We start from the raw sequence: 20530 nt of genomic DNA, 5'->3' as shown, positions 1-20530 counted from the left end.
GGGAGGGGAGCTGTTGCATTGTGGTAAACTGTGGTCAATGTTATGAGACAAAGTATATGTGAACTGCTGTATGGAAAGTGAATTTACTCTGTAAATCTTCACCCAAATCACCAAAAAAGAAAAAAAAAAAGTTGGAATTAGAAATACCATTTGATCCCACCATTCTATTAGTAGATATATATCCTAGGGAAGTGAGAGCCATGACAAGAACAACATATGCACATCCATGTTCATTGCAGCACTATTTACAATAGCCAAAAGATGGAAACAACCTGGGTGTTCAACAACTGAAGAATGGATAACCAAACTATGGTACATACACACAATGGAATATTATGCAATGCTAAAGAATAATGCAGAATCTGCAAAACACCACATAATATGCATAAACTTGGAGGACATCATGCTGAGTGAAATAAATCAGTCACAGAAGGACAGATATTGTATTAGTCCATTATTGTAAAAAGGCAAGGAAAGGTTTATATATGGAAGGACATTTTCTTTGTTGGTTACCCAAGGTCAGAGGGAAGGGCAGGGACACTGTTAGACAGGTAGAGACAAGTTTTGGTTTAGGTGAAGAGAAGGGCAATGTACCAAATGTGAGTAATCAACACAGTGGCATGGAGGAAGAGGAGGACATAGAAAGTTCCATGGGAGGTACAGACAACAAAGGTGAACCCATTTGCACACAGTATTATGTTGTTAATGAAGGCAAACACTGATATACAGGTGGATAGATGTGTGGCCAGGGTGAACCAGTAAGCATGTCTATGCAGAGGGAAGTATGCCCATGACCATGTATAGATAGCATTGGTAGACAATGTTTCTACAAGTGTACTGGTATGTTCTGTAAGAACATCCAGGTAAATAATAGAGCTGTAAAGGGACAAGTTTGTAGTCAGTTCTTGGACAGAGCCAGCTATCTACAGAAAGGAAATAGTTGGACCTGTGGGCTCAGTCCCTGGTCTCAGGGGACATTAAGCTCAATTGGCATAACATACTACAAAAAAACATTGTTCCACATCCTACTTTGGCAAGTAGCTACTGGGATCTTGAAAGTTTGCAAGGAGCCATATAGATATTATAATGGACTTCTCCTTGTGTGGAGCAAAGAAGAATGAAGAAAACCAAAGACTCATGGAAACAATTAGTCCAAGCAACTGGTACACCATGCAATCCTTCACCTATACGACTATGCGACCAGAGCTAGACAGTGCCTGGCTACCACTGTCAACCACTTGGAGAGGGATCTATGTAGGAGATCTTGGATAGAATGGGAGAACAATGTGGAATAAAACTCAAAATCATTAAAAAAAAAAAAAGACCAGTCTTGCTGGTCTGATAGAGCCTGATGGAACCCTTGAGAATTTGGCCCCTAGCTGCCCATTGGGTCTGGAATTGAACCCATTCCTGTGGCTTCCAGCCAAACAAAAGACAGGCATATGAGCTGAACATATACATTAGATAGATACAATCCTTGGAGAGATCGATCATGCAAGAATAGAAGGGTGATATATGCACAGGGAGACAGCTCATGGGGCAGGAGTGCATGGGAGGGAAGGACACAGGGAAGGGGTAACTATGGGAAGGTAGTGCGAGGGAGTTCTTGCCTTGTGGGAAATTGCAGTCAATGTCATAAGACAAAGTGTATGTGAGCTGCTGTGTAGAGAGTGAATTTGCTCTGTAAACTTTCATCCAAATCACAATAAATTTAAAAAATATATATATATATTGAAGAAAGTAAAGCATGTCATAAGTGAAGATGACCAGTGGTGACAACAAAGAAGGGTAAGATCTCCTTTTTTGTATAACAATGTAGTTGTAGAGGAGTTTCTGGGTGACACAAAAGATTAAGGACTTGCCCGCTAATAGTAAGTGGAGTTGGAAGTTCAAGTCTACCCAGCAATGCCTTGGAAGAAATCCCTAGTTATCTCCCTCTGAAAAATAAGCCATTAAAAACGCTATGGAGTGCAGTTCTATTCTGCCACACATGAGACTGACATAAGTCAGAATCAACTCTACTGAAATGGGTTTGGTGGCCAGAGTAGGGACAGCATTATCTGCCCTGGATCGTTACCAGGAGGAGAAAGTGAGACAGCATCACCACTGAGGGATTACAGAGGCCCTGACACAGGCATTTTATCTGTCCCTTTTCTGCTTCCCTCTGAGGCTGGCCCCTCTCCTCTTCCAGCTGATTTAGGTCAACTTTCCATTTGCTGCTCCTTTAGTGCCTAAGACATCTGACTGCTAACCAGAAGACTGGTGGTTCAAACTCACCAGCCACTCCTCGACGGAAGGTAGAGCAATCTACTTCCTTAGTGATACCACTTTGAAAAACCAAGGAGGGATCGTTATGAGTCAGATCCAACTCCACGGAAGTGAGTTTGGTTTTTGGTTTTGGTTAGTCTCTGGTGGTGTAGTGCCTAAAGCATTTGACTGCTAACCAGTTTGGTTTACTAACCAAACCCACCAGCCATTCCTCAGAAGGAAGACTGGGCAATCTACTTCCATAGAGATACTGCCTTGGAACCAACTCGATGGCAGTGAGTTTGTTTGTTTGTTTTTTTTTTTTTTAAGTCTTCTCCCAGGAGCTCTGGTGGTGTATTGGTTAAGGCATTTGGATGGTAACCAAAAGGTTGGTGGTTCAAATGCACCAGCTGCTCTGTGGAAGAAAGACGAGGCAATCTCTTTCCATAAAGATTTACAGTCTTAGAAATCCAATGAGGGGTCACGTCACTATGGGTCAGAATTTCAGTGAGTTTGATTGGTTTCAAGTTTCTCCCTGTAAATGGAGTTGCCTTTTCTGCTGGCACCCAGTTCATCAAGCCTCTGAGGACCTTGTCACTGCCAGATGTGCCTGCCCCATCCAAGCTGCCAGTCAACCTGTACCAGGCAGGTCTCAGAGGGTACATTGTGTCTTCCCTGGGATAGACCAGCTTTACCCAGCTCATATATCCTGTGAGAAGAGCAGATTTCAAAGGCAAATCAAAGTAACCTGTCCAGTGAGGACTGGATAGTTTTCTAAAAATTTAGGGTAGAAGTCCTTTAGCTATACTCCAGTGAATTTAGTCAACTGCATGCATATGTTATCAATCAAGGGGAGAGGAAAGTGGAATCCCATAATTTTAAGGGTCATCATCCATGAAGATTGTCCAGGGTCATTAAGGAGCCACAGCTGGTTGGAGTGTGAGGATGGGGAAACATGTAACCTCACTGAGAAAGGAGAGTCAGTCATTCCAAGAGCTGCAAAGTGATGCGGGCCACCCTATATTGCTTTTAGCTAAAGACATTTCAGGGCTGTCAAGCTGGTGCCTGCTTCAGGTAAATGTCTTTCCCTACTACAGAGCCTAAATCTAATTCACAGCTTGGTTCTGATGTGAAGTCTTCCTCCTCAACCTATGAATGGTGTCAAGATGGCAAATGGGATCAGTATGCTTGACTAGCTCATGAGCGTCCTGGTAGGAAGGATGTAGTTCCTTCTTCAGACAGCACCCACTGCAGGTTCGATATCTATACAATGAGCTGGGAGTAGAAAAGTGGCATTTGGCTTTGGACATTGCTCAGCATTTTAATGACGTCAGTGGACAATGGCCAGTCCACTGCCCCTAGGTTATGGGAGAGGGAGGCTCATACAAAATGGAAAGTAAATCAAGTCCTTTCGTCTAAACTTCTGACATCCTGGAGACATAGATGTGCTGTAAAAACCCAAGTTAAACCAGAACCTGGCTGTCTCTTCTGATCAAGGTTACTACAATTATTTGGGTAAGGAGAAACATTTTGTAGTCCTACAACCTCGGCACAGAGATGAAGCCTTCAGATCCTGACAAAGCATCTGCTTTCTATGCCTAAAACCTCCTGTGACCCCAGTTACAGACAGGAGTTTCCTATGTTTAACTCCAATATAAAAATATTCTATCAAATTATATCTTAGAGTTTACAAAGAATTTTCTCATCATTGTCCTTCTGAACTTCACTTTCTATTTCTTCTTTGAACATTGTCTTTTTAGGTTTTATTACACCAGTACCAGCCATTTGCCCCAACTTATGTTCCCTGTGCATGTTCCAATGTTCATCCAGTTTATTATTATTTACTGTCTGCATTTGTTGCTTCAGTCAAGTCCTATACAGGCAACTCAGGTTTGTGACCACATGCCTGATACCCTTCATTTAGAAGTGCTTCCCCCACAAAATATTAACCCTTAACCCTTCCTGTAGCATAGAATCTGCTCTGGACAAGGAAGACAAATTGTTTCAGGGAAAGTAAAAGGCTGGCTTTAAAGGCTCTTCTCTGAAATAGGACACTCTAGAGCTTTCAATAAGCAATTAGTTAGCTTCATGATTTCCATGTAGATACACCTGTAATAGGAATTGCTGTTAACAACCTCCAGAGATGGTGGCTATGCTTCTACGAACCCTCAAAGCATATTCCTCCATTCCCTATCCATCTACCAATAAATGAAATTCATGTTCTAATAAATATACACAGTTTTCTTTCACCTTACCTATCATCTGTGGCATTTCCTTAGTGAATCCTATTACCAATATCAGACTCCTGTAACATATTAGACTGTCATAATATATTGCTCAGGAAGATGGTGCTGACTCTACAGTCACATTCTTAGGAACCTATAATCATCCCAGACTATTCTGCAATTATCCTCCAGGAAGATCACCTCTCTTAAACCCTTCAGGTCCCTCTGATGTAAAAATGATCCTTGATTCTCTTCTCCTATCCATGACCAAAAGTAAGGTGTTATCTGTAAATACTCCAAGATCTTAGGGGGAACATTATTACCCAGGTGCTTGAAGAACATTATTCTTTCAATCCCGTCATGTTGTCCTTCTCTTTGAAGTTGGAGTTGTTTTTACTATTGTGGTTGACATCGACATTATAATCACCACCACTATCTTCATTATCATCTTCATCATCATCAACATACAAAAAGTCCATACTATTTTAGCACCTACTGCATGGAAAATACTCTTCTGGATGTGAGAGTTGGTACTGTTAGATTAGTTGTGCTATGATAGACAGGTTTATAATGCAAGAGAAAGGGGCTGCACTTGCCTTCAGAGAACTTAGATGTCTGTATGGGAGATAACCCATCTTAAGAGGACACACCTATAGACATACACATAAAACAGACAAATACAAATTATGTATGCCACAGTGTGTGACTGTATTGTATAGATGAGTGGCAAATATAGTGGTCATAATGGTGAAAGAAAGCAGATGATGTGAAGATTATTAATGCCAGAGTCTATCATGTTCCTATGAGGGGAATATAACCAAGTCCTTTCTTTCTTCTTTTTTTTGTCTTCCTCTTGTTTGCCTCAGACTGGTTGAAGGAAAGAAGGGAGTCAAAGTGGAAAACAGACCATTCCTCTCTAAACTCATCTTCTACAATGTCTCTGAGCACGACTATGGGAACTACACTTGTGTGGCCTCCAATAAGTTGGGTTACACTAATGCCAGCATCACATTATTTGGTGAGACTGAGCCCCAAGCTGGGAAATGAAAGGGGCTGGGTAGGAAAAGGGGACGGGAACACACGGAAATGGGAGGATGTTGGAACAAAGGGTCCAAAAGGGCAAGTATCAGAGAATGAAAGTTAGTTAGGCAGGGGTGAGTGGGTGAGTAAGGATACTAAATGAGAGGAGAGAAGGAGAGAGAGAAAGAACTAGTACATGTACAAAAGTTGACATTGGGAGTGGGACAAGAGAAATGCACATTAATGTTAATGCATATGTTTATTTTTATGACAAAAACCCTGAAATAGGAAAAGAACTTGGGGATGCTAAAATGACTTTTTTTTATTATTTTTTTTCCTTCAGTTATAGTCCGTATACTGACTGGGAATTATTATAGAGTAAATGGTAAAGAGACCAGAGGGAAACATTTTCTATTCCAATACTTTGTTTACTGGATCAAGGTAAATGTTCTCTTTTCCAGCCATTGAGATATAAGAGAAATTGATTTGTATTTATAAAAGTGAATCGTAAGTCTTGGGATCCTGAATAATATGAGCTTCAGAAGAAGAAGAAAAGAATAATGGGATTTCCCAAGTTCTCATTATATCAAAGGCTGTGATCTGGCTAGATTAAGATACATGTCCACCCAAACTGCCATCCTAGCAGATCCGCCTATCTATTCACTCATTAGTTCATTAAGCGAACATTTACTGAAGAACTAAAGTAAGCAAAGCAAGTTGCTGCATCTTCATTACACATCTTGCTGCTCTTTTGGTAGCTGAAGCAAGTAATGAGAACAACTTCTAGACCTCTGGATGCCTGCAGTCCTGTGAATGGAGCAGCTCCACAGAAATCACCCTGCAGACATGTGTTGTCAGGCTGGTCCTCTGGGGATCTGGTATTTATTCTCACCCTTGAGAAGAAGCAGGATTCATTTCAGATAAACTTTTGGACAAATCCTTCCATACCCCACCAACATCAGTTATTTCAAGATTTTTCAAATCACCTCCTCTAGACCCTTATGTTATACAAGCGTTCTTGCATGGGAGGATGGGGTGAGAAGTTTGAGGAATTTATCAGATAATTTGCAATAATGCAAATTCCTTTTATTTGGAGAATGCCTCAATAATCCCATAGTTTCCCAGGATCCATACCCTCTGCCAGATGCCCACCACAGATGGTGCCTTCAGCTTGCTCTGAATAATCAATCTGGGTCACTCCATCCTTCAGTTCCTGCTTCCAGTCACTTTCACAGCCCAGCACATAAAGTGAAGTCCAACTTTAGCTAGAGGCCAGGAAGGCAAATGTGATCCATGATCCCAGAGCTGGTACTCAGGATGGGCAGAGCTGTGATTAGAATGATTGATTTATCTGACATCTCTCATACAGGGATAGACATAATTGCCCCTCATATTTGTCAGACCCTCATATTCCCCCATCCCCTATCTGCCTACCAATAAATGAAATTCATGTTCTAATAAATATACACAGTTTTCTTTCACCTTACCTATCATCTGTGGCATTTCCTTAGTGAAGGAAGCAGGTGTCTGTCTGCATGTAGAGAAGGCCTGGATTAGCAAAGAATGATCCCTCCTTCCCTGGCCCTACACAGCTGTGGGTCTCCCTGGCTGGGTGGGTCCTCCTACCCTTCCCAAGCCCTGCCCTCCACCCACCTCTCGTTCCTGTAAATAGTCTTCTTCCTCCTGTGACATCATCTTTCTTCTGATTTGGTTGCATGAAGGGCTTTGCAATTGGCTTTATTGCTGCTAATTCTCTGGCCTCTTTTCCTTAAGCCATTTCAAGATGAGGAGCTCTGGTAGCATAGTGCCTAAGGCACTTGACTGCTCACCAGAAGGCTGGCGGTTCAAACCCTCCAGCCACTCCTCGGAAGGAAGGTTGGGCAATCCTACTTCCGTAGTGATACTGCCTCGGAAACCCAAGGAGGGGTCGCTATGAGTCGGGGCCGACTCGACGGCAAACAACAACAACAACAACATTTCAAGATGAGTATAGGGACAAGCAGCAAACTCTTTTTTTTTGGTTTTGTTTTTTCTTTTTAGGACTGGAATAGCTGGTATTTGTAACAAAGAAAGCAATGAGGCATGTGTCATAAATCTTCTATTTTACTCAGACACTTGGTAGGAATTAAAACTTCTGCTTCCCCCACACCTGTGGGTCTGCTTGCAATCATATGAGGGAATCAAGTGGGAAATCCCTAGCCTTCCTGTTTCCAGGAGTCCAGTATTAGTATATCTGCAATAAGTTTAGGAAAAATTGGGTCAAACAAATATATATTAAAAAAAGTATGTGTAGTAATTTACTACAGAAATTCTTGGTGCCTTCACCCTGCTAAATCTCAAGAGGGATATAAAGTTTACAACATTTTCCAAATTTGTTTGCCTCAGAAATTCTTTGTTTGCCAGTTGAGAGCCCATTTCTGAGGGGTGTCTCACAGAAATACTCAACTGGTGGCAGAGTTTCATGGGACTAGTGAAACAGTACTGATGTGTAGGATAATTGCTTCCAACCCATCTGCTCTAGCCCAGATTAATCTAGACACTATTGAAGCTCCTCCACTCATAGTCAAGCCTCACCATTGATGAGGCCTTTGTACAAATATCAATCTGTCAGAGAATCGTGCACCTGATTTTCCATTATCAGAAAACTCCTCTATTCAGAGCCATCAAACCAACTTGGGCAGGATGATAAGCAGCATTTATTTGATGGGAATACAGGAACTTCGTGATAAATCTCCTATAGAAGGCCAGCTAAATTATAGCCATTTTGCTACCAAATTTTCCACAAACTGCACTCCATTTATCTGTTTCATCTGGACATAGGAATGGAAAAAATCGCTAGTACTGGAAGACTCATGTGAAACAATGGCAAGGAGTAGGGTACTTCCTATCATGAACCAGTAGAAGTTCTAAACACCTGTCCCCTGATATTGCACAAATTACAGGGGACTTTGAGAGGTCTGCTTCCATTATTCTAGGACACCATAATTCTGGAAACTTTGCCCTTGCCATTGTGTCATGGGATCAGAAGATTCTTAAATATGCTCTCCCAAGGAGAAACGCAGGCTGGGACATAGGAGAGAAAATCCTGCTGGATAAAAAGGTGTTGGGTTTTTGTTCCTAAATCTGTACCCCAGTTCAGCACAAACTAAGAGTAAATCTATCTTCAATGGCTAATGTGTGGAGTGGCTAGATCCCTGACTACACAACCATTGTATCCAAGAATGGAAACATGAAGCATTTCAGTCTTTCTACCTTGTTGTCTCACCTTTTCTTTTTATATCTTTTTTTTTTAATCCATTACTCCAGAAATGTTTATGAAAGGCAATATACAAACTATATATGACAAATATGTTGTTGTGTTGTTGTTATGTGCTGTCAAGTCGGACCCGACTCATAGCAACCCCTCCTTGGGTATCCTAGGCAGTATCACTACGGAAGTAGATTGCCCCATCTTCCTTCCGAGGAGTGGCTGATGGGTTTGAACCGCCAGCCATCTGGTTAACAGTCAAGTGCCTTAGCCACTATGCTACCAGAGCTCCTATATATATATAGTGCTGTATATAATATACATGTTTGTTTTAATTTTTCTCTCTCATATGTCCCTCACCTGATTTAGAACTAAATGAGCCTCCAAGCTCAACTTTGTTCCAAGGTCAGTATGGCCTTGCTTTAAGTATTCTTTCTCCTTCTTGATCCCAGAACCCTAGTACTCCCTTCCTCCCTGCTGCTGTGCATCTCCTCAGCTGTTATCTGTAAAGTTGTTTGGGGGATAGCAATGGAAGTTTATCCCTGGAAGATACTGGGAACTGCTGAAACTCCAGAGGAGCTCACTTCTCTCTGCTCTTGCCTTACCCACACTTCCTTAAGAGGGTTGGGAGGAGAAAGGGAAAGAAAGTATCCCTAAAATCTCAGAGCTCAAATATCAATGTGAAGGCAGAAGGTTGAATGAGTGTCTGAATCTATAGAAAAACAACTCCAACACACTGAGCAGTTTGCATTGCAAGAATACTATTGATAGTCTCTCAACCATGGAATCAAACTCTTGTACATGATGATTCAAATATTTCATGAAATAAGCCAACTGGCTCACAACTAGGTTCTTCCAGAGAGGGAAGGAGAGAAGGTGCAGCATGTATTGTCATCAATAAGCAATGACTGAGAGTGGGATAACACAGAGTTCTGGTCTAGACCTTGCTACTTAGTAGCTCTGTGTCCATGCAAGTCACTGACCTTATTTAGACTCAATTTCTTCCTCTATAAAATGCAATTGATAAATCTTGCCTTATCTACATCAGACTTCACTGAGAATGCATACTTAAAAGGCTTTGAAATTTTAGGTGCATTTTGAATCTCTAGATGAAGCTAAACTATAGGACTTTCCTCAATATGACATTATAGGGGTTCCTTACCTCATTTCTCAGCCCCTTCCCCCAGCCCCTTTTCATTCTCTTCTACTTCAAGCCTGTTCCCATGTCTAACTCCTACAGATCTTGCCTTTTTTTGAACTACCGTTGCAGATTTTTATCAAGGTCCACTAGCCTAACATGAGTTAAGACCATGACTTTTCACCATGACTAAGTATTCAGCCTAAACTAGCCAGGGCAGAGAAAAAAAAAAGTGGGGGGGCTGCATAAGCATTGTTTACTTCATGAGGACAGTGTTCACAAAACCAAGAACACAGAAGAAACACAGCTGTGAAGACAGGGAGGGGCAATGGGTTTATCCCCTTCCTCCCATCTCCTGAACTTCTCCATGCCACTGCACCCAGCACCCATCATTTTCCTCCCTCGTATTCTGACTGTGCATACAATCATTGGATGATGGCATGAGATGTGGAGGGTGGAATAGGAAATGGAAGTAAATGAATTGTTTGAGAAGCTGTTTGACAGATGAGAAAAAAAAAAAAAAAAACTTTTATCATGAAAAGAGTCAGGGCTGCATTATTCACCCTAGTGAAGTATAGTACCATAGTGATGAGCCATGAACAAGAAAATGCAACACAGCAATGGGAAGAAAGAAAAAAAGTGAGGTGAATACAAGCATTCATAGTCAACCTACATAGGCATATTCACAGCTCTAAAGTAGAGAGCATTAGGAAGTAACTAACATAAATGGTTGAAGAGAGTGTGAGAGACTGAAACTGGGACAGATGATGCTACAAAATGTGCTTTCAGGAGTTACTCAGCACTTAGGTATTTATTCTCAGAGCAAATATGAGCTTTTAAAACTCTGGCAAAAGATTCCAATGAGCTGGCATTTAACCGAAGATGTACTCAGATGAGACAGGGAGCACATAATCTACATGAAAGCAAACAACAACAAGCAAAAAAGAAAAAAAAAAAATCACTTTGCTTGACCTCAGAGTATGGAACTAGGGCAGGAGACTTTATTAGGAGTTCTGGTAGCATAGTGGCTAAGGCACTTGACTGCTAACCAGAAGGCTGGCGGTTCAAACCCACCAGCCACTCCTCAGAAGGAAGATTGGGCAATCCTACTTCCGTAGTGATACTGCCTAGGAAACCCAAGAAGGGGTCGCTATGAGTCAGGGCTGACTCGACGGCACATAACAACAACAACAACAACATCCTGCTGAGAAAATCTAGGTTGACATGACCAGTCCCTTCTCCTGCTGCCTCACTCCTCTCTGCTTGAAGTAAGGACTTGAGGTGACATGATCTCTGAACCACTCTTCTCTCTGAGATTCTGGATGTGCCCAACCCTCACACTGGCAGTGTAAATGGATCAGGCTGGGAAGTTGTAGGTTGCAGGTTCCTAGAACCTTCGGAGTCTTGGATTAGTATGGCCTTCACTGGAGCTGATGAACTCCTTTGCACAACTTGGATTGTTTTAGGGAAAACAGACCTTGCTCTTTGAGGCATTTACCTCATTCAGCTCTGTTGATTTTTTTTTTTTTCCTTCTCTTTTATTAGTGGTGGATAGGATACAACCAAAAAAAAATGGAATACAACCAAGCACTACAGTTTTCTAGAATCAATTCCAACTCATGCAACCCTATGTGTGTCAAATTGTGCTTTATAGGGTTTCCAATTGCTGATTTTCTCAGAAGTAGATCAACAGATATTTCTTTCAAGGCCACTCTTGGTGGGGGGAGGGGGGGCGGTGTTCAAACCTTCAACCTTTTGGTTAGTAGCCCTGTGCTTAACCATTTGTGCCACAGAGAATGAAATAGAGAACTACCTATCTCTTCAGGGAATAGGCTCAATTTATGCTCATCAGGTCTCCAAAACACCAAGTCAGACTTACATGAATGCAGGATTTTAACTGGTAGGGACTGCTTGGATTTAAGAAAAGTTCAAAGTTATTTTGCTACCCAATATCTGGATGGACTAAAAGAATTTTTATGAGAAATTTTTTCCTTGGCATTTTCTGCCACATTTAAAGTATTTCTCTGCTCCCCTTTTGCAAACACAATAGATTGTGTTACCCTATTTTATCACTGTGTGGCACTGTAGGAATCCCTCTACAATAAATAAAGACTCAAGCCCACAACACCACACCTCATGGAACTTCTGCAGTTGGAATTATGCCAGGGCCTGCACTGCAAGCTCAGCAGCTCAGTGGCTGCTCAATCCTACCCAAAGGCTCTGTGTTTTTTATCTCTGAGGCATTAAGTTGGATTTGATGCTATCAGTGGTCTGGGGAAGGTTGAATTATTTCTGTGAACCTCACAGTGACCATCAAACTGTCAGTTTATTAAAGAAAAGGAGACTAAAGCAAGCTCTGCGTATCAGAAGGAAACAAGGCCAGCAAGAAGAGGTGATCACCATTCCCTACAGAGGATTAGAGATGGTTAATTAGGCCTGGTAATCCCAGTTAGCATTTCTGTGGCATATATGTCTAAATAACAGATGGAAAAATCCATCCACCCAGTAAGTTTGTATATCCTGATGTGGAAGCAGCCCTCAAACCTCTCTTTCTCTACCTACCAGAATTAGACCCCAATCCTGAGCTTCCCAGGGGACTTGGAGTCAGCTTCAAGTGTTGGCTTTAGTGGTAAGATGGATTGATTTTAACAGCGGGACCTGAATGAAGCAGTTCATGAAACAAACTGCTCATTAGTTTCTGGATTGGTGTCTAGGCCACAGCAAGCACTCCTAGACACTGACCTTGCCAAACACTCAACACACAGAAAACATGGCACTGTCACCACTAGCTTTCTTTACCATCCTGACTTTGCATCAGATCCTCTCTGAATCAGAAAAAGTTTTGTCCTGGATCATACTTTAAAGCATTATTTCTCCAGGGTGGCTTCTCAGGGCTGCTAATGGCCATTTAAATCAAACTGGTCATCATATCTCAGTTGCTTTTAAAAATACAACTAAGAGTTGAATGCATTCATCTGATTGCAGGCAATGTTTTAGGTGAGTGTAGGTTGAGTTATAGGTAGGTTTTCTTTTCTTCTCTATGTAAGGATCTTTGCAGAGAGAACATAAGCTCTCAATGTATTGCATGACTTGCAAAAATCTTTGCTGTCAATTTCTGTCCTGTCTGTGTTAAGAGTGAAAAACAGGAGAGATTCCTGGTTAAAGAAGGAGGTAGAGTTATAGATCATCATAGTGCAGGCTAGAAAAGAGGTGCTTTCAGCAGGAAAGGTGGATTTATTCTGATAGCATGAAGTTGGTGAAGGAAACAAGAGTCTTTCCTTGTACAGTCAGTGGAATAGAGCTAGTGTTCTGGTATTTGATCCAGAAAGTGCAGCTCTGTGATCACAGAGTTTGATTTTATTGCCTCAAGTTGGTTCCAAGACACAAATCCACACAGGGCCAGCTTGGCGTTGTCTGAATATCAAGAGAAGTCAGGTAAGACCTAGGTTCCTAGGCAGCATATTTGAAACATAACATGAGCACCTAAATTCTAATTTCTGTAACATACTCTATTTTATCAAGAACTTAAAACCTGCATGCTTTTACAGGATAGTCTGAATGAGAAAAGGAAGAAAGTTCTACAAAGAAGTAATGGCTGGAGGGTCTCAAGCTCTAGGGGTGTACTCCTTGGACCCTCTTATTCAGCAAGAAAATGAGTTGGCTCTGCTGGAGCAAGCAGTCCATCTGAAACATCATATTCCCTCCCCAGCCCCCAGCACATCTCTTGTGACTACACAGCAAATCCGAGTGGGTATTCGTTCAAAGGCAAGCATGGTCAGGGAAGAATAGGACAAGCACAGGAAGGATGGGGAAGGTCCTGGCCAAAAAGACCATCTCCTCAGAAAAGCATCCAAATACAAAGTGCTTGCTTTGATTGCTGTCTACCTTAACAGCAGCTTGTTTTTCATTTCTTTTAGAAGTGAAAACTACAGCCCTGCCCCCTTGGAAAGGTTGGTATATTTCTACCCAGGTCCTGCTGCCTTGGTGGGGATTGGGTATGCACAATCTTTTCTCCTTTCTTCAAAGTCCTTTCTTCTCTAAGCTAATCCCAGGAAGCAGCCCAGTGGGAACTCTCTGACCTTGGGCCATCTTCGCCTCAATTTAGATTACCCCATTCCCAAGGACACCCCACTCTCCTCTGGGTAGCTTCCATCTGCAGAAGTCTAACTTACTTTGCTGACTGCACTAATGAGCACCTGTTGGTGCCCAGAATAGCTCTATCCCTAGTCTCAGCACAGACCTGCTCTACTCTTGCACTCAGATGCTCTAATGCGATGAACTTCTGAGACCTTAGCCTTGCATGCTGCCCTTTGCTTATCCCAGTTTCTCTTTCTCTTTAGCTTGGTTCTGGAATGGAGGTGGTGGGAGGGAGAGAAAGTGGAAGGAAGGGGGAGGTTCTTGGTTGAGTCACTTTGCTGCAAATAAAATGTGTCTTATCTGAGGCTTTCATTTCTACCAGATGTTTCTGATGGTTAATTGACACTCATCACCATTCCCTGAGACCCTGCCTGTCCTGTTAATTAGTCTCTGTGGCCTCTGCAGCTCCCTAATGAGAGAGAGGTGATGAAGGCATTGTACATGGGAAGAGTTGTGACTGAAAGAAACATGGAGGGCTTGTCCCTGTGGCCTGTGCCCAGACAGATGCCTGAGCTGTCACTCTGGCCAGCACAGGGTCTTCAAGGGCCCTGCTCACAGGACAACTGGGATCTTGCCTATCTGCATAAAAGCATTCACCTTGCAGCCTCCTTCATGTGCTGGCAAGTGCAAGACAGCCATGTTGAGGACACTAGGTGTACACCTTGTTCCCTCCATAACGCAGTGTCCAGGTGGGGGAGGTCCTATGCCACCTTTTCTGTGTTCTCTTCATTCTCTAAAACTGCAACCAGAAGACTGAGTCATAAGCCAGCTCACCTTGGGAGAGTCAATTAAGTCTCCGCCTATTAAAAAGGGAGCTAATGATCCTCATCTAGTAGAGGATGAGGATCATTAAAGGACTGTGTTATCTTTCCAACTGCAAGCACTATATTTGAAACCCTAGCTGGTATAGTTTACTGTATCAAATGGTTTATGTATATTTTCCTCAACTACAAAGATTTTCAGTGAATTTTATTGGAAAAAGAAAAAGAGGGAAAGTTGTTTGGAAGAAAAATCTAAAGCAGAAGGCAAGGTAGGAAAAGAGTATTTTTCTTTTTTCTCTCAGTATTATTATAAGAGAAAAATAAACAGAGAAACAAAGAAAATACTGACCTGTCAGCCTGGGTCTTTTTTTCAACAACGATTCATTGAATACCTGCAATGACCCTGGTAAGCTTCGCCTTAAGGAGCTCACAGCAGACAGGAGGAAATGCATACTTTAAATAGATAGAGAACTGTAATACAGGGTGGGACATATTTTAAGAGGGAGATACCTGTGGTGCTCTAAGAGCTGACCTGTGAGAGTCAAAGAAGGCTACCTGGAGAAGATTCCTGGATGCTGAGCACAGTCTGAAGTTACTTGGGTGAAGAGTGGTTCAAGGAGAGGGATACGGAAAGAAAGGGAATATGACTAAAGAGTGCATGTGTGAGTGTGCTTATGTATGCATATGTATGTAGATGTGTGCATGTGTCAATGTATGTGCATACAAGGGTGTATGCATATGTAACTGTACATGTGGGTGTGGGTGTGGGTGTACACACGTGCACATATGTGTGCTCATGAGAGTGTGTGCATGTGTGCACACATATATGTATGTGTGCATATGCATGTACATGTGTGGCTGTGTTGCATGAAATCACAGGGCAAGAAGAAATGGCAAGTGGCAAAAGGAGAGGCTAAAGGGACAGAGAGCTAGCAGATTATGGATTACAATGAATGTTCCACCAGGAAGTTGAGATTTCTGTGCAAGCTGGAGGATTCAAATTAATTTTGATTCTTAGAAACATCACCCTGGAGTTAACAAGAAGAATAAATTTGATGGTTCATGGGCCAATTTGGAAATAGAATGTGGAGCTGATGAGGGCTATCTTGTCTCAGAGAATGTGTGAGGACATTTACCTGTGTCCTCCTCCTTACAGCTTCCTCCAGGCCAGGTGCTCTGTGAATGCTGAAGAGAAGGGTGCAGTCAGGGTGTGGTGAGAGAATGTATGTTGAATAGAGAATGGCAGGCTGGATGTGGCCTTCCACAGGTAAGCACAGCCCTGTTTGGGAGTAGACAACTGATGGTAGAGCAGAGAAAGGACCTGGGAACTTTCCTAGGAAAACAGTATAAGAATGGGGAGGGTCTGCCAGGTAGGCATTTGGTGGCCTTTTCTTTCCTTCTGTAGGGAGAGTTTTCTAACAGGCCAGGTCAGGACCTTCCCTCCAGGCTCTCTGTGGTGCTCTGCAACAGGTGATGGGGGGCACAGGCAGAGTTACAAAAGAGCTGGAGGAGGCTGGCCATGAGACTGAACACAGTGCCCAGAGGGAGCACCTGGTTGAGGCTACAGGCCATTGTGCACATGCAGTGGTGGCACATCCTGCTCATGGCTGCTGCTGTGCCATTAAGCCCCTGGCACAAAACAAGAATTTTCAGATTTCTACAAGATGATCATGCCAGTTCCCTGCTTGCTGTACACCTGGTTTGTGGCATTATTCTCCTTGGAGACCCCCAGTGGCTGCTCAGCCCTGAGAGTAGGGGACTTGGGAATGAAGAGAGGACCTCTAAATTCTGGAAAGAGGCATGTGTCCCTTTCTCCTTTACCATAGGAATCTTCTTTGTCATGGGGTAGGTGTGGAGGGAACATTATGATAGAATGGAAATGTTGATTTCAAAGTGTGTGAGTGTTCAGAGACATAAGAAGACAAACAACAGAAGAAAAAGTGAAAGAGCCATGTGATGTGCTAAAAGATGTGCCAAGAGCACAGGGGTCCGGATGTGCAAGGCAAATTGAAATCACCTGTGTCTGATAGGCTTGTGGAAAGGTGGATCACAAGCACTAGATTAAACAGAGACTCCACAAAGCCCTGTTGGTCCCCATGGACTCAGAAATAGTCCATAAGTCTTAGTGGCCCCAGGCCTTGACACACATTTTGGTATGAATGTTATCAGAGTGGCCCTGAGGGTAAAGGACATGACCCTTGAAGGTATCATAGTGGCTTCTTTCCTGTGATTCCAATGAATGCTGTGTAAATAAGAGCGTGACTAGACATAAATAGAGTCCATGGTGGTGGTTTATATAAAAACATAATACCCATTGCTCTCAAGTTACATTTTAGAAGACATAGCCAATTTTATAAGACACAGGAAGAGTTTATTACAGGCTAGATTGGGACCCTCCCTGCAGGCTCACTGTGGTACTCCACAGTGGTGGATGGGGGGAAGAGAAGCAAAGCTACAAAGGAGCACATATCAATCCTACATCACAGGCCTCTCTGAAATTGAATGTACTTCTTACAACAGCTTTTCACGAACTCTTCTTATCACCTCTGTCACACTATGGACTAGGAGGAGGGTGTTCTGTGGCAGATGTCTTAAGTTTTGTGTTACCCATCTGTTCACCTTCTTGACAAGCAGAAAGCAGAATAGGTTTCTCTAGTGCTTATCATGGAACTGTACAACCAAGTTCCGATCTTGGAGATGCTATGAATCAGACACCAGGTCATTCAAACATAAGGTTGAATGGCCTATTGCATTCCAAACTCTTGACTGTCTATTTCCCCACATCCTCAAAATCAGAGCTTTGTCCCAAATGCAAGACATTAAGTGCTATGAGCAGTGTCTCCAGCCCAGGAGTTCCAGGTCCCAATGGAATCAAGATGGCTGATTGGATTATGATCTCTTTTAGCCAGACATATCTTCAGTGTCATTTCCAAGCCAAGCAAGCAGGTTCTGCTTGGAGGACATGGAGTTAATGTGTGCCTAACATTAAACACCTCCATTAAATACACTGCAACATAGCATGCCCCACCAGGTCCAATCTGAAAAGATGCCTTGGTTCATTAGGTACCTAAATTATCTGAGCATCCAAACTTGTGTATACTGCTCATGAATAATAACTCCATTTGTTTTGGGGGGTCTTGGTCACAAGGACTGAGGTGTCCATAAAGCTTATATTTAGAACAACAGGGAAATTTCTAGGGGATTTTATGACCCCGTAGTTCTATTGCCTCCTGTATTTGGATCCATGTCAGAGTATCTGTCTGCAGGCCAGTTTGGTATGTTCTCTTAGAGAAATATGTGATTCATTTCTACCCACAGACATACACAATAGCATATTCTACCTCCCATTGTCTACATAAATCATATGCACAGCAAAAGGCCTCCTGCTTATTTATTTGATCCTTTCTCCACTCCAGGTGGGCCAGTTTTGGCTTTTCAGGGATGTGATAACTCTAGTTAGTTCTGTTACCTCATTCAGATGAGGTAGAGGCCAGGTGCCATTGTGCCATTTCTTGAGATACCAAAACCAAAACCAAAACCAAACTCACTTCTGTGGAGTTGGATCCAACTCATTATGACCATTCATTGAGTTTCCGAGGTGGTATCACCATGGAAGTAGATTACCCAACCTTCCTTCCAAGGAGTAGCTGGTGGGTTTGCACCCCCAGATTTCTGGTAGCAGTCAATGCCTTAGGCACTACGCCACCAGAACTCCTTCCCTGGGGTCGGCAAAGAGGATGCTGGGTGTGATGAAGCTGCAGCAGTAGGCAGACAGATTGCTGTGTTCAACAGGTCTTCTTCTGAGCAACAGCCTGGGAAGCTAGGAGAGTGTGTTGATATTCAGGGCAGTCAGTACTCCAAACTGATTGGATGCCCAACCTTCCTGCTGAGGAGTGGCTGGTGGGTTTGAACCTCCAGCCTTCTGGTTAGCAGTCAAGTGCTTTAGCCACTATGCTACCAGAGCTCCTAAGAGTTTAGGGGGATTACTTAATTGAAACTTTATATAGGATATTCATTTTGGCATAGTGCCTAAGGCATTTGACTGCTGACCAGAAGGTTGGTGGTTCAAACCCACCGGCCCCTCTGTGGAAGGAAGACTGGGCAATCTACGTCTGTAAAGACTTAATGCCTCGGAAACCTAAAGGGGGTTGCTATGAGTCCAAATTGACTTGATGGCAGTGAGTTTGGTTTTTAGTTATCCTAAAACTTGACTCTGGCCCATGGCTTTAGCATGTTATGACACAACAGAAGAGCAGTGACCACTAGGAAACTGCAACCTGAGCCTCATGATCTTCTGTGCCAGGGAAGGATGCCCATTCTATAGAATGAATCCACATAACCATAGCTAGGGGAGCACATTCTAACATAGCACCACATGTTCTTGGCTAGAGGGATGCTTTATCAGAGTCTGATTACTGCAGATCAGGAGATGGGATAAGGTTCTATTCCATTTTCTGCCAAACTCAAGATAGGTATGTTCTCTCTGCAGGTCCTGGAGCAGTCAGTGAGGTAAACAACAGCACATCACGGAGGGCTGGCTGCATCTGGCTGTTACCTCTTCTGGTCTTGCACTTACTCCTAAAATTTTGATGTGAGTGTCACTCCCCCAACTGGGGAAAAGCTGCCACCACTACAACCACCAACACAACAACACCGGCAACACCGACAGCAACAAGAGCATCTCCGTTTTTAAATAAGATGTAATCAAATGAAATTCAGAGAAACAAAGCCTAAGGGGACACAGATTTGAGGGAGGGGAGCAAAGAATATATTGAGAAACAAATAAAAAGGAAATTGAAAATTGCCTTGCAGATATTTAGGTACCACTGAGATTTCTTTCTTTCCTCATACGGGAAGAATGCATACCCAGCTTTGGACCAACCCTCAAGCTGCATTCTGTGACCTTTTCGTTCCCAGGATGGGAAAGAATTCCACCACTCTGCCCATTCATGTGCCCCCACCATGGAAAATTCTGGAGCCGGCCATTCTAAATTCAGCCAGCCAAAAGAGAGGAACAGTTCATATGTGCAGGCCCAAATGTGCCACTGGAGGCCCTTTCATGGACTGTGCCACCATTGTGTGTGTTATGAAATGTAAAAGATTGAAAACACAAAGAAAAGAAACAAGACAGCCTGACAGCAACAACAATCCCACAAACAACAATTATAAAAAGACATTGTTAAGCTTTTTTTTTTTTTTTCATTTTACTACATGATATCATGGATAATAAGGGATTCTGATTCATTATTAATTTTATTAATTATATTTTCTGATATGAGTCTAGAACTTAGTGCAAAAACAAGACAAAACTAAAAAAATGCATAAAAAGGGTGAAAAGAAGTATGTGTGTTAAACATTAAACATGAATAGTATACTTCTTATCTAGGTTTACAACTGGTGGACCACAACAGCGGGCATTAAACCCCAGGAAGATTGGACATATCCACCAAAATATATAATTTAACCAACATGTCCACCAGAGATACAGATTTCTCCTTACTCTGGCATTTACTGCAGACAATACTATGCTATCTACATACTGTTTAGAAATGGAGAGAGTGATTCACACTGTATCTTGAGTTTGTTAGCTATGCTTCTTTTGATGACATATATTATACAGTATATATATGCATATTTTTTTTGGTTTGAATTCTAGCCATTTTATTTCTCAGCAGGGTCCTTTCTCAGACATTACTGCATGCTGTATATGGCGTTAGCTGTGTGTTGGTCTAAAAGATGATAGAGTTTACTGGTA

At 42.4% G+C, this 20530-nt stretch overlaps 1 protein-coding gene across 1 annotated transcript in view; it reads left to right on the top strand.

Annotated features, from left to right (window-relative positions):
• NTM (neurotrimin) overlaps nt 1-19365 on the top strand; it is a 921102-nt gene extending 901737 nt beyond the window's left edge. The window contains exons 6-9 of the mRNA XM_042782435.1: nt 5339-5490; nt 9109-9144; nt 13795-13827; nt 19265-19365. Of these exons, the coding sequence (XP_042638369.1) occupies nt 5339-5490; nt 9109-9144; nt 13795-13827; nt 19265-19365 (322 nt within the window). The remainder of the gene's footprint in view (nt 1-5338; nt 5491-9108; nt 9145-13794; nt 13828-19264) is intronic.
• The last annotated feature ends 1165 nt before the right edge of the window (nt 19366-20530 follow it).

The sequence above is a fragment of the Orycteropus afer genome, unplaced genomic scaffold (genome assembly GCF_000298275.1).
Source record: "Orycteropus afer afer isolate SDZICR_OR568_19922 unplaced genomic scaffold, OryAfe1.0 scaffold00315, whole genome shotgun sequence".
Taxonomy (NCBI): domain Eukaryota; kingdom Metazoa; phylum Chordata; class Mammalia; order Tubulidentata; family Orycteropodidae; genus Orycteropus; species Orycteropus afer.
The sequence above is the reverse complement of the archived record's forward strand: the minus strand, read 5'-3'. Positions and strand labels throughout refer to the sequence as shown.